General features: G+C 40.9%; 1 protein-coding gene and 1 non-coding gene across 2 annotated transcripts in view; both read right to left on the reverse strand.

Annotated features, from left to right (window-relative positions):
• Window positions 1-544: 544 nt before the first annotated feature.
• Window positions 545-617, reverse strand: trnar-ccu (transfer RNA arginine (anticodon CCU)). The gene has a single exon. It is a non-coding gene; the product is annotated as a tRNA-Arg (tRNA).
• A 12871-nt stretch (window positions 618-13488) lies between these two features.
• Window positions 13489-14858, reverse strand: part of ldlrap1b (low density lipoprotein receptor adaptor protein 1b) — a 32133-nt gene continuing 30763 nt past the window's right edge. The window contains exon 9 of the mRNA XM_030771530.1: window positions 13489-14636. Within this exon, the coding sequence (XP_030627390.1) occupies window positions 14492-14636 (145 nt within the window). The 3' untranslated portion in view covers window positions 13489-14491. The remainder of the gene's footprint in view (window positions 14637-14858) is intronic.

A 14858-nucleotide genomic window follows, 5' to 3' on the forward strand; every position in this document is an offset into this window, starting at 1 on the left:
AAAAATGGTTTGGCAACACACACACACATACACACACACACACACACACTAAGAACTTTTATAAGCCCACAGACAACCTCAGCCAAAGAGTTTCCCCAAAACCCCAACAAAGCTCGTGTCCTATACAGAACACAAGCCAGTGCTATTCAGCTTTGACTTTACGTTGAGCTTGAGTTTTCATCGGCTGCACATGGAGCAGGCTTGCTCCCTTAATGTCCCGTTCCAGCCAGTTCCAGCCAGTTCCAGCAGAGGATATTACATCCCTAAACACACTATCCATTTAAAATCTCTGTGATTGCACACACATACTGTGAGCAGTGAATTTCACTCATTCTATACACCGGTAGTGAGCATGCACACACACACACACCAGGAGCAGGGGGCAGCACGCCTGCACTGAGGAGGTTAAGTGCCCATGGGCAATTCAGCTTTGTATGATGTGGGAAGGGAAAGCGCTGTTCACCCTGCCAGTGCCGGGGATTGAGCCGGCAATCCTCCGGTTGCAAGCCCACTCCTCTAACCATTAGGCCTGCCTCAAAATTTTCACCCCAGATGGGACTCGAACCCACAATCCCTGGCTTAGGAGGCCAGTGCCTTATCCATTAGGCCACTGGGGCACACTCACTGACTTTGTTTTTTGACAAACCTTACTGTTAAGTTCAGGGTTCTTTTACGTAAGGCACTAAGTAGAATCAATGCCAAAAAGTATTCATGTTGACATGCTTCTCTGAAATGCAGCTAGGTGGGAGTATGTAAGAAACTGGCCACTGGTGTGTAAGCTGCAAGTACATAGCAGCAAATCTTTTTTCAACAAGCAGAGGGTGCTGTTGTGTTTCTTCACTTGAGGTTGAGAGACGCTGCAAGGAAGAGTGGGAGAAACTACCCAAACTCAGGTGTGTATCATGGCTCAAAGAACGTTCCCCCAACTTTCCTGTAACACTGGAAACGGTTTTGGATGGTCACCATAATCACTGGTTGGTAGGCTGTGCCATAGAACAAAAATGCACTTAAACTCTTTTTATCCATAAACCATTTCAATATTTGCGTTAATTAAAGGAACGCAACGAAATTTTGTTGAAATACCTTGAAGAGAAGGTAACACTCTGACTAATGACGGCTCTGGGGATGAAGCAGGTGCTACTGAAATAATAAATATGAAAATCTGTGAATCAGTGTAATGGGTCACTGGAGATGAATAATATTCTCCTTTGTTATTGCCCAGATGTTAGATATGTCGTGATTGTGTTGGCTGATTATGTGCATTATGTCACAAAGATGGTGCAAAGTGCATCTGAACAGATTCCCATCACGGTGATGGAGAAAGGAGCAAGCTAAAATGGGATCTAGGAAAAACCAGCAATTAATTCAGCTAAACTGTGTTTACCTAACATTTGCTAAAGAATCAGTCATACACAATCTCATTGAATACTCCCTATAGTAATCTGTATTTGAGTTTGTGTTACTTAATGTGACTGATTCTAACTTTTTGTCATTATTCAATGGTTCAACGTCACATTTAAGTACATATACAGAATGTATAACCTGGTTCATTTAGCAAGCTTCTATTCTACTCTATTCTACTTGGTTTTTACGGTGTACATAATTTAACTTAACCTCTGTAAATCTCTTACATTTTTGCTGTCTGAAATACGGAACTTTAAATATTCCAACTTTCCTCCTCTCAGCGTGTAGACATTAACTATTGATCCACTGTCAAAACTAACCTGTTCTGCGACGCGTTTAAAATAGCTTGAACAGCATTTGATGCACGAAATGGAGAGACAAAAAAAAAGGAGCAGATAAATCAGGCACAGCTCACAGCAGTCTCCACTTCTCCTCCCATTCACATGAACCCAGACCGCTGTAATTAGAAAACCCAGATATACTCAGGTGTGCTCCTGAGGAGTTGCAGATACTTTATGATTATGTTTTTCCATTCATTGGTAGAGCATTTGAAGTTATTCCAGCAATTTATCAGTGAAAGGATTAAAAATTATTGGGTTAGAAATATAATTTTTTTTCGCTGTTCTTCCTAAATTTGGTATCTCATATTTCCTGTGAGTTTTTGTAAATTTCTATGTTACAGGTAATACAATGGGATCACATTAGATGAACCCACAACAAAAATGACCTGCATGTTCTATTAATTTCAGCATGTTTTTTTTCTTTATTGATCAGACAAACAAAATCTCAGATCCTGCAGATGATCAAGTTTCAATTCATTTCTGAGTGAACCAGAAAGCAAAGCAGTCCGGCGCTCCTAAATGAGATCTACTCAGAGCTCTACAACACAAAGGATGGAGATGAAGAGATTCACAATGAATATGAGGGGAGACAAATTAAGAGAGCATCCAAGAGACAACAAAAAGAGGCACCAATACGATGTAATGACATCTTTGAACCCAAACCCGAAAAGATACAAAATATATCCCCGTTTGATATTTCCACCTTCTTTTTGGGAGCTAGATTCTATGAGAGAGAATAAATGTCGTGTTGTGAATCTTCCTCGTAGCTTTTTTTTTCCCACAGAAACAGGGGAACTTGATGTGTAGAACTATACAGCAATGTTATTTTTTGGATGGCCTAGATGAATGTTGACTTCCTCTGATCTTCAAAAACAATCAGATCATTTGTGATGCAGAAGAACAAATGTCTGGGTGGCTTTGCTCACAAATCTCATCCACAGGAATCTGCTGCCACCTGCTGTACTCTGGGTAAGCTCTCGGCGAGCAGCTCCCAATCACATCCTTCCTTAATTTATTCAAGTGACAGAGGTACACGGTTTCATTGACCTCCAGAGGGGAGAGTTCATTGGGAAAAGAGGCAAACAATGTTGAGGGGGTGGGGCACATATATTGACAAATATGATGATTTGTAAAGGTGGGAATCTTGGATTAAATCAGATAAACAAAGGGTATCTCATCTTCTATGAGGAAGACTTGGGACATTGTCATATTGATGTCAAAGAAATATATCAGTTAATCATGAAGTCTGCTCCCAGATCTTGGAGAGGAATCTATGCTTTGCCAAGAGAAGTGTAAGATAAGTGGGTAGTGTTAATGCAGAGCTATGGCAAACGACTGAACTTCCCAGACTGTTCATCAGAGCATCTGTGTCAGACCTGCCCAAGAATGCAGTGGACAAGAGTTTACAAACTGGAAATGGGCACTTGGATCTTCTCCTGCATTTTCTTTTGGGCCTCACACTGAAGTCTAAGATTACATCTAGGTAGATGTAATCTCTCTGATGTCAGCTGCACACCACTGGCTCCAGTATTAAAAGAACACTTTGAATCACTTTGCTCTCTGCAGTTGAAACTGCTTGCAGGACAGTAGGCGCTTTCGCACCGAACAGTTCTAGGGTCTAATTCGATAGGAACTACCCCCTGTGGAGCTTCCCCTAGAACTACATTCGTTCTAGGACTTTTTTCTGTTTGCTTTCGCACCGCCAGTAGGAACGCTGAAGTGACGTAAGCCGGCCGACGGTATAGCAGCTAAGAGCTGTTGTTTATGACTAACCAGGATAGCTGCACATTTTGAAGTACAAATTTAATGACTTTTAAGACCTTTTAAATACCTACAAAAGGAAAAAAAGAACCATTACTGCGGCAAAAGAAATCGACAAACTAGACTACAGTATACGCAATGAGTTTTATTGAATTTGAATGACAGAAATATTGATTGCACATTAGATAACCTATAACTGCCTTCTCATTAACGAAAATAAAACTGTATGGCGATAGACCCAGTCCAATGGAGAAAATAATTTCCCAATGCATTTATGCATTTACCACCGCAGTAGCAGTGAATGACTTAATGGGCATAGTACTTTTCGGGTGCTAGCATAGCGCTTGTGCCTGACCCTTGCTCGCGGCATCGTGTTTTTTTTTCCCCGCCGCAGCCCTCAAATCGTAAGCTGGATAAACACATTCTTATTTTAGGTTAAAATGCGGATAACAGCCACACAAGCGGACACACAAGCACCTACCGAAGCGGAGTGTACGCTACCTCTTCAATGTACAAATATACATTGGACGTTGCAAAATGGTCAATGCTGGGGGATATAAATACCGGTAAAATAAAACATAAAAACTATGTGCCCCCTCCTACAATTCCAGACATTTTGAGACATGAATATCAAAAGCTAAATGAAATACGTTCTAAGACTTTGTATTTTGCACGGATCTTTAAAAATGGCGGTTGCAATCATCGTATACCTGCGTCTGGACCAATGGCTGTACACCTACGTCACAAGGTTCCTATTGTGCTGCAAAAGTACCTACCCTGGAGTAGGGGCTAAAAAAGCCCCTCAAAACGGCGTTCTTAGAACTAAAATCGTTCTAAGTTCCTGCGGTGCGAACACGCCAAAAAGGGGGTACTTTCTCCAACAGTTCTAAGAACTATGAAAAGTTCCTCCGGTGCGAAAGCGCCTAGTGTAGTGTTGTAAAATACTTGTTGTAAGTTGGTGCCTGTTTGTGTGGGCTTTTACATATTTGCATGCTCATGTTGTCACCCTTTAAAGAGAGTACCAAACAATGCAGTTGTTTTGACAGTATTGCTTGGTACTCTCCTGACATGTTTGCTCATATTTAGGTTATTTATAGTGCGAGAGTAATAACGGTAAGCAATAATCTGCCGCACTCAGGAGTGAAGCTCAGGGTAGACATGTAGGGCACCAGCCTTAGCTCTAAGTTCAAATTTCTCCTGAGCTACAGTAATATGCAGGAATCATGAGTAAGCCTGCTCTCCTCTGAACTGGAGAATCTTCACTGTAAATTGGAGATACTGATACAGGATCTTTCACAGACACATCTTACAGGTTACTTGCGTGCGTGAACGTGTGTGAATGTACAAACTTGGTGAGCTACTGTTTTGTTTGCTGTGGTCTTTTCCCTTTGAATTTTTCACTGAATGATTTTGTGTGTTTGGTATTGCACATCTACACATCAACAAATACAAATACCTGTAAATTGAGGTGTTGATATCCAACGTTTCTTCCAGCATTGAGTCACATTTCAAAGTTGAATAAAGAGCTATTTTCAGAGCTATTCAATAGCTATTCAAGAGCTATCCCCCCCCCCCCCCCCCCCCCCCCCAGCCCCACTTCAGGCTGTAAGATTGCAGTGTAACATTAGATGGTTCTATTGCTCTGGCTTCAGCTTTGGTATCAAACCCCTCATATATGAGCCAGCGACATCTTAATAAAAATAAACCAGGAGACCCAGGAATGAAGCATCTCCCTGCCCTACCTACAGATCTGAGGTGTTAAGCAGCAGTACTAAATTGAGTGTTCTTGAGTTGTAAGCTGTGGCGCTTAACATGAAGAGTTGCTGAAAGATGACCTTAACATTTCTTATACAAGAGTGAGTGTGTTTCATTTTCCTTTAACAGTTATCAAGATGTTTGAAGTTAAAATTTGCTCTTATAGTCAATTATTGGAACTATAAAAATGTGGTCCAGAAAGATATCTAAAAGATGTTTATAAGTACTTCTACTTACTGCACAATCTGATCTCTTGCCTGTGAATTCACTTTGGATAAAAGCATCTGCTGATTGAATAAACGTAAACGTAAATCTCAAAAGCCCTCTCAAAAACATTTGATAGATCGACAACTGATAACTTGTTAGCAGGATTAGGTTAAAATTAGCTCACAGATTCCACTTTGCCATCTTGTAAATGTTATCTCTTAATCTCACTCACTCACTCATTTTCTAAGACACTCATCCCAATTAGGGTCGCGGGGGGTGCTGGAGCCTATCCCAGTGCTCATAGGGCGAAAGACAGGGAAACACCCTGGACAGGTCGCCAGTCCATCGCAGGGCAGACACACAGACAAACACACTCACACACACATTCATACCTAGGGGCAATTTAGTGTGTCCAATTTGCCTAACCTGCATGTCTTTGGACTGTGGGAGGAAACTGGAGCTCCTGGAGGAAACCCACGCAGACAAGGGGAGAACATGCAAACTCCACAGAAAGGACCCAGAAAGGAGATCTGGACTACGTATTTAAATGTCATTTTTTTTCCTACCAGGCTGAGAGGATGCAGTTTCTCAGACTCCTCCGGTCTGAAGCAGTTGAACTTAAGTGACAATAACCTGTAGGATTCAGGGGTGAATCTGCTAGCTGACTGGAGAATCCACTCTGTAAACTGCAGATGGCCGATTATAGGCAATCTCTCTGAGCACCACATAATATGTGTGTGTGTGTGTGTGTGTGTGTTTGTGTGGTTAGTAGTTGCAAATAACATGATACCTTTTCATGACTCTTTTTTGGATTGAGGTTTATTGACTGTTCTATCCTTCTCTCATACACACACACACACACTTAAGACTGAGTCCCAGGGATCTGAATGGTCTTCTTTGCTGTGTTGTTACTCCAGCCCCTTCCCCCTCTCTCGCTCTCTCTCTCTCTCTCGCTCCAGGGTCAGTAAATGCAGTATAACAGCTGGGGGCGCTGCTGCTCTGGCTTCTGCTCCGACTTCAAATCCCTCAAACCTGAAAAAGCTGGATCTGAGCCACAATGAACTCTGCGCTAATGAAGAATTACAGGTTAAAAAAAAAAAAAGAAAGAAAAGAAAAAGAAAAGAAAGAATCTCTCTAGTGAGAATTATTCATAAATGGTGCAATTTTGAGAATATGGACATTAATTAAACACATAAATTCTGTCTTTTCAGCTAGAACAAAGGGTGCGAGGGTGTATGGATACTAAACTACACTGTAGGTTACCAAGCAGTGAAGACTCAGATAAGTCATTGTTCAAAACGTCCCCAAGTCCATGGTTATCACATGCGAAATTGATTCTAGAATAGAACCAAAGATAGAGAGTTTTCCATCACCACCAACACCACACCCAGTGATGGAATTTCAAATGGAAGACAAGACTTCCAGACATTTGTGTAACCCATGCCAGATCTCTTTTACATATATTCATGTATCTGCTGGTCTACATATAAAAGTGTGTACCTTTGAATGTTTGTGTATATTAAAAACATGCAAATTATACATATGTCCTGTCATCCTAGCACTTGTTTCCAAAGTACAAAAGAACTCCTTCTAATAGTCCAAGGTTAGTCTAATCTCAGCCTGTTGACCCCATGTGGATTACAGCAATGGCAATTTTGGATAGTTATATAGAAAACTTTTAATATTCCTCCAAATAAAGCATGAGATTTTAAAAAGTGCCAAAAAGCAACGCTGTCTCGCAACTGGTGACTGCTCTGAAAAGCAGCAATTACACACAATGACTCTCTTTGGAGACTGAACTCCTGCAATTACAAATACAGTAATTATAATAATAATAATAATAATATTAATAACAATAACTTGAAGGTCTCTGCTGGTTTGACGGAGGTGGATGGAGGAAAACAGAGGCCAACAGATTCCCAGGCACAAACAAAAGATGTGTTCAGCGCACAATTCCGGTTTGTTTTCTTATAGCCACGAGTGATTTTGGCTACAGACGCATTGTTTTTTCAACCAGTTTAATCTCGTTGTCCTCTTTCAACAGGTTATTGGAAAGGAGGTGAGAGAAAGGAAGGTAAAACAGACACCAAAGAGTTAAGAGAATCACAGTTAAAGTATCACAACTGTACATATATAGGTTTATAAAACCACAAACAGTAAAAATTTCAAAACAATCCCTGAGTTACACAAGCACAAACAACATCCAAAAACTTGATTGGCATTGTACAATACACAAAAAAACCCGGCACACAACACAATTTCAGTACAAATATTCAAACAAAAAGTGCAAAGCGTTAAAGTAAAGCAGTGCTTGTGGACGATTTTTGGTTACGTCGTCAGTAATTAGAGTAAGTGCAATGGACACATTTGAAGTTTGAACTGGTAAATTGTGTCATGTGTGTAATCCAGACAAACAAGCGAAAAAGTCTGGCTTTATGGAAGTGGGTTGCGTTCAAACACGTCAGGTACTTGGGAAAACCGTCGATGACTGTGGTGGTTCTGTCTCTGCCACTCATCCAGAGAGAGCAAGCGTTTGCCCCTGCGTGCACAGTAGTTTCTCAAAAGAAGAAAAAAAAACATATTCAGACATTCAGGTTTACGTATGCTGCTGACCTTAAAGTATACACACAATGCGATAGTGATTATCTTTTGGGTTACAATCGACCAAGTGAAGGAAAATCATGTTTTCTGAACCACTATGTACCCTGGCCCTCATCCGACTTTTACAAACAGTTTTACTTCTTGAATTTTTTCTCCCCCCCCCCAATGTAAAATGCACAGATTACGTTGATTACAGATTAAACAGTTCCTAGTCATGAAGAGATCTGAGAAGCACGTTTACCTGCGGGTGAGATCAGAGGGATGTTGCCATGGTCTACCATCTTCTCCACATTCTCCTTTCGCCACAGTGTTCATTAGATGAAATAACTCAGTCATCGCTCCTGTGAACCATTCAAACACATCAGAGTGGGCCGAAAGAGTTAACAGTCTACAGTAAAGGGGCGGACAGGTAATGATGTTTATCGTGTTTGCTTCATCACGGTCCATGTTTGCAGCCAGACCGAACAACTGAATCAAAAATTGCCTGCATACATTTAAGCACCACGCCAAACTTTCATCTCAAGGCTCGTATTGTTACCAACTGATTTTTGATACGATAAACACATCTGGATAAGCACATCAGCTACATAAAAAAAACAAAAAAAAACAACTACATCATCTTTAATTCTGGTATTCCCAGCCATTTAGCATGTGTACAAGGATGTTTAATCAGAACTCCAACATTTAAATACTAGCTCGTACCAAACGCTGCGAAAGTCACAGAGTAAGAACTAGTGCCCCTTCAACGCGTTTTTTTTTTTTAAAAGACGCTTTTTAAATCCGTTTCTGGGTGTTTCCCCAGTTACACCAATGCGTAATGGGTAGGCCTAGATGAGGAGAGTTTGTACCCGCTCCTGTCTCGGTGTTTTCTCTCATGTGACTGGTCACTGAATCAATGTAGATCCTCTTCCCACGCTCCCAGTCCTTCTCCCTCTCAAACACCACAGGCCTGGAGCACAGAGAAGAGACCCCTCAGAGCCACAACAGAGCCACAAAGAGTAGTCACCGCCCAGACCACTAAAAATTACATTCAGTTGTTCAAGGGTTCCGTAGTTAGAAAAAGTAAATGCTGGCTCAATTTCTGAGAGGAGGTGAGAAAAGCATTTGGAATGAAACTCCAAACCTCACATGTCCCTAGTTACATCACCCTGTGTATGCTGAGTAGCTTACTATACTTTAGGCCTAGTTCATTTGAAACTAGACACTAATGCGTAATGTAATGGCAGGCTTGGGCCTGTGCTGATTACTCATACACAGTTTACATACATACCCTTCCTCTCTACCAGACAGATATAGATCCATGCATACGCTTACAAGCACATCAGGAAATGATCCACGACAAGGACAGGTGGCACAGTTGTAAAAGGGACAGTCATTCTAAGGTTCAACACTTGAGCATTCATCATACACATGAGAAAACATACAACTCCCTCATCTAATGACAGTTTTATCCCTGTGTTTTGATGCCTATCACATTTCAGTCCAATCTGCCACCTTTAAACAACAGATAAAAACATGCAATCCATGTTTAAGGTTTGTGAACAATGGCATGTTCAGGAAAAAAGTGCAAAAAAAAAAAGTGCAAAAAAAACCCCAAAGACCACAAATGACAGAGCATGTCCTTCAACTGACTAACACATAGGCTACCACTTTTTTTTTTTTTAACTGACAAAAGAGCTTGTCAAGTGAAACCATTTTTCAGAGTACCACAAAAAGGCTAAGAAATTAACACTTAAAGGCTGAAACAAGTTTAAGATGGGAAAATCTACATGGGAACACCTCATATAACTTTCACAACATTACTGTATACCCAAAGCTAATTCATCAAAGGACTAATGATTCATCACACACTCACTCAGTTTAAAGAAGTACATAAACATGTCGATACCTGTGTACGGGCCTGTGGACCGCTGCCTTCGCCCTCTGTTCACTCTGGGTGATATCTGCTCCACTGCTCTTACTCTGTGCTCTTGGAAGTACCACTTTTGATTTCACCTGACCCACACACAGTGTGTTTAGCAGCAGCAAGTTTTCAAACGAATATTAATGGCAGGGCTCAGAAAATCTTTCTTAAGTAAAGGATTTTCCCTCTATTCTTCCAATCCAATAAATAGCAGATACAGAAGACAGCACAGAGCATTAATAGGGAGGGACAGAGAACTGAAAGCTTATCAAAACCAAAAGAGACAGTGTTGTTACTATACTAATAACATCAACAACACTGAAAATACAGAAGATACAACATGGTACCACAGCCACATATTCTCATAAACATCTCAATATCAGTGACATCATAGGAGCTTCAAACTACTTTACCAGCAGTAACTGACACAAGTGGACAGACTGCAGAAGCAAAAAGGCTATGAATTCAAAGCATGTAGGAATGGTACAGGAGCAATATTCATATTCAAATTCAAACCTGGATGCGAAGAGGGAGTGTGCTTTCAGAAGGGCCGCCATTGGGTACCTCGATTCCCCGGAAGGTGACCAGACGCTCCGGGGACATGACCTGTTGGTTGACCGACTGGGGCTCTTCCTTCTCGTCCGAGACAACCACCTCTGTCTTAACGGCTGACTGAGCGACACTTCTGATCGGAGCAGTACTGCAAACTGAAGACTCACGGACAGCTGCACCTACGATTAAAACCTCCTCCCCACTCTTACTCCTGCCCTCCAAACCTTCTCTGTCATCTAAGAGAGGGATTGCTGGCTGCCCTGCCAAGTTAAACAACTTCCCATCCTCAGAACTGGACGGGCTAGTGGAAGTGGACGTCTCAATCAACTGCTCCTTCACAGCTGCAGAGGATTTTTCCTTTTCCTCCGTCTTCTCCTTCAGCGCAGTGTTTGAGACCAAGACCCTCACTGACTCTCTTGACTTGGCGAGGGGAGTGGACATAACCGGAGACAGCTTCTGCATGACCTCTGTTCTTGGTGCCATGACCTCTGATTTCTCCACAGTTGGCGTTTTGAAAGATTTGGTAAAATAGCCCTCATCACTGACACTCTCGTTCTCACCCTCACCTGTGCTATACCTTTGGCATTGCTTTGAACTTTGACCCATGAGGCACATACTGTCAGAACAACCCCTGAGACAGAGAGAGTCAGGCTCCCCATAAAAATTCTGACCATGTGCAATGAAGTCATCAATCCCACTGATACGCTCCCCAACATCACAGTCAATGGGGCTGAGACATAAAATTTCATCTACATCAAAGTCGAAAGCAGGACCTAGGTCCACAGTCTCCTTACGTGAAACCAAGGGGCTATCCAAGTTTGTGCTACGAAGCAACGGGCTGCTCTGACCCTCGTTTGCAACAGTACAGCTGAACTTCTCATAACTCCCACTCGGAACACTGTTCAATTGTTCAAACTGACCTTCTTCAGTAGCAAGGCCAATTCCTTTTCTCTGTCCAAACCTCATGCTTAGGTCTTCAGCAGGCATGAGGGAACTTGAGGGAACTTGTTCCACCTCTTGCAAAGCATCAGAGGTGTCCAAGACACAAGCCAGGTCTGGGGAGGCAGAACTAACAGGACTATAAGGCCTTTTACGTGGAGTCTCATGTGTGTCATCCAGACCGGAATCTTCCAGTCGCCTCTTGCAACTTGCTGTGGTGTTGCTCTTAACCATCTGTATTTTTCAGTTGTAAAATTAATTATTTGCATGGTATGATTACAAATAAGATCGGATATATCACATGTAACCATTTTAAAACAGACATAGGACTTAAATGAGGTGAGCGACGCCTTTCATCGCCATTTGTTATGTGTTAACCAATGTTAACATATTCAGCAAAAATCAACAACATTCTAAAGTTCAAGACGGGTTAGAGGACACCAACAATCCTCCCAAGCCATTCTCATCTGTAAATAACTAATGTTAACTGATTGTGTCTAAAGCCTAAACTTCCCATACTGACTGAAGGTCATCATTTTCCACAAGGTTAGCTAAGCCTGACTAACCTTAAGTGGTTATACCGCCAAAACGCCCCCCCAACATTAACTGAACCGCGCATGAAAATTGCCCCAATTTTCTCTCGTTAATTAGGATTGCACAACAAACCACAAAGTTATGCAAGTGTTGAAATATCATATATACATAGTTTCAAAAGTTTATCGTTCAGTTAGCAAAAACTTCGAACGTTTGCTGCCCACAATCAGCTAGCGGTTAGTCAAGATGTTTCACAAACAAGTTTATGGTCACTTGCTGACGAATGATTTACGTATTATTAATTCAAAAACTACCCCAATAGAGTAGTTACATCAGTTGAATTTAGATTTAAATGTAAAAACCTTGGAAGTACTTTATTGGGGCACTGATTTCTCACGGAAAACGAGTCAAGCCAATGACTCGTATATCTTACCTTTGCAAAGACTGTCCTGTCCTCTCACGTTTTCATGTGTGCATTCGCCCAGATAAACGGCACAAAGTCTATGGCATCAATTTGTAACTGTTTGTATCGAACGCCAACACTGATTGGTTAAGAGAAACGATCGCGACGTAGGTGATGTTTGGAATCTCAAATTTGTTTTATCCTGTTCTGCTCTGATCAACTCTGCTCTCATATACAAGTTGTATGAGTACATTTATTCATATTACCCTAAGAAATAGTAATTATATCACGACGTATAGTAAACGGGTTCAAACTCATCAAGTGGATTCAACACAACGGTAACGTGGTTAAGTTCAAACGAATCGATTCTCAACATTTGTACTCAGAGGTGGCAAAACACGTCTGAGTGCAATACTTTATGTAGTTATGGTTATGATATACCGGTCATTGTTTTCTGTGGATGCTGTCAATCAGATGGACGTCATGACTGTTTAATCCTAGCGTTAAACTCCATGTGTAATAGCTAAATAACGGCCAGAATGTGGGGTGTACAAGAATTCAGAAAGCTACTTTAATTAAAGTAAATAATAACAAATAAGGCAGACAGAATACACATTAATACAAAGTTTATTTAAAGCAAAATGAATAATATGATTCAAATAATGAATACTGAAAACAATGTCAAAATGTGACAAAAAATGTCCAAAGACTTGGAACTCAAATCTAAGCTCCAAATAAAACTCCATCGCAAAAGTAGTCCAAGATCTTGACTACTGTGTAAAACTTTACTCCTAAATGGCAAATAAGTCAGGGTTAAACAGCACATAAAATGTACAAAATATTAGTAAATATTTGAAAATAATCAACTTGAGATTAAATTAGCACATATAAACATTTAAAACTGATTTTGTTAAAAAGCAGTTTGTTTGTTTGTTGCATCCTTGGTTTTCAAGTTATTAACAGTACTTACACAAATTATTTGTGTTTGCTGATAGTAAATAACTGATCCATTTGGTCAATTTGGTTCATACACAAATTAAATGTTATTCTTTTTTTTTTCCCCTACTTTTTTTTTTTTGGTAAAAGGTAGCGTTATAGAAATAATCAAATGCAACTGGTTATGAGAATTATTTCCCTGAAATGAAAATGTGCTTTGGAAACAGATGAAGGGAAGTGCAAAAATATCTTTGTTTTTTGTAATAGAAAAAATAAGATTGTCTTTGATATAAACTTAGGCCGTGCTGTTTCGGCCACTGCGTAATGCCACTGCATGGCTGTAAATATCTGTGAGAAATGGTGCGACCAGAGGTTGGGGACCTTCTTTGGTTCGACCAATTAGAGCTGATCAGCTGCAAATCTGGAAGTAATCTGAACCCCTGTCACTTCATACACATTGCTTACTAACCTCAAGATCTGTTTCTCTTTTGACAAAATATGTGAGGCTGACTTGAGTCTATGGACAAAAAACCCATGCCCAATTCAGAAAAGTCATGGTAAAAGCAAACCTCTCCCTAAATACGCACCACTTAACTATATTAAAAATCTCAACGCCCTGACATTTGACAAAGTTCCTCCATCGACAGTGCCCAGGGTTGTGTTGACCTCTCCAGGAGAGTATATCACTGCATAGAAAGAACCACACAGACAATCTGCATCTCCCAAATCCTCCACAACCATATACAGAGTCTCTCATAAATTATAATACAATTAATATCTTGTCTATGTACATACATACATATAAGCATACACAAAATGTTTAGGGACATTATAAAAGGGGAAACTGCTTGACAACATAAAAACAGGTAACATGAGGATTAAAATCAAATTTAATAGAGAACTAATGTGGAAAAAAAAACATAAGAAACGAGCAGTTACTTTGTATTGCTTTGGTCTGGGACTGAGAAGTAACCATAACCATCACAGGTCAGCCAGGTAAAACTGCCTGTCGGCTTAACGTGATGGCTCCAGATGGCATTAGTGAGAGGACTACGATGGTGAGTCGTTCACAGTCTTCCTTCATCCCTTCTCCAACACCTCCCCACCCCACCTAAAAAAAAATCACTCCATTTCCCCTCAGCACCATCCACAGTCTCAGAAGCTGAACGCGTCCTGTCTGTCAGCTGTGTCGGCATCAGCTTTGTCCCAGTTGCCGGGTGACAAGCACTCTTCAGCATTGAAGTCCTGAGGGTTTACCCCAATGTCCAGGACCTGGGGGTTAGTGCGAGACTTAGCGAGTCTGGAGGCAAAAGGGAGGAGGAAAGGAAGAAAGAAGAAAAGTTTTAGTTAGCTCACCAATGCTAAAGTGCACTTGTCAGTCAGAAGAAAGGTTTTAGTTAGCTCACCAATGCTAAAGTGCACTTATCAGTTGTGCCTGAGTGTCCAGAGGGATGAAATGCAGTTAACCATTTGACCATGTTTCCTCAGCCTGACAGGCTGGGTCACTAAGTACTAAGGCACT

Source organism: Chanos chanos, chromosome 4 (assembly GCF_902362185.1).
Source record: "Chanos chanos chromosome 4, fChaCha1.1, whole genome shotgun sequence".
Taxonomy (NCBI): Eukaryota; Metazoa; Chordata; class Actinopteri; order Gonorynchiformes; family Chanidae; genus Chanos; species Chanos chanos.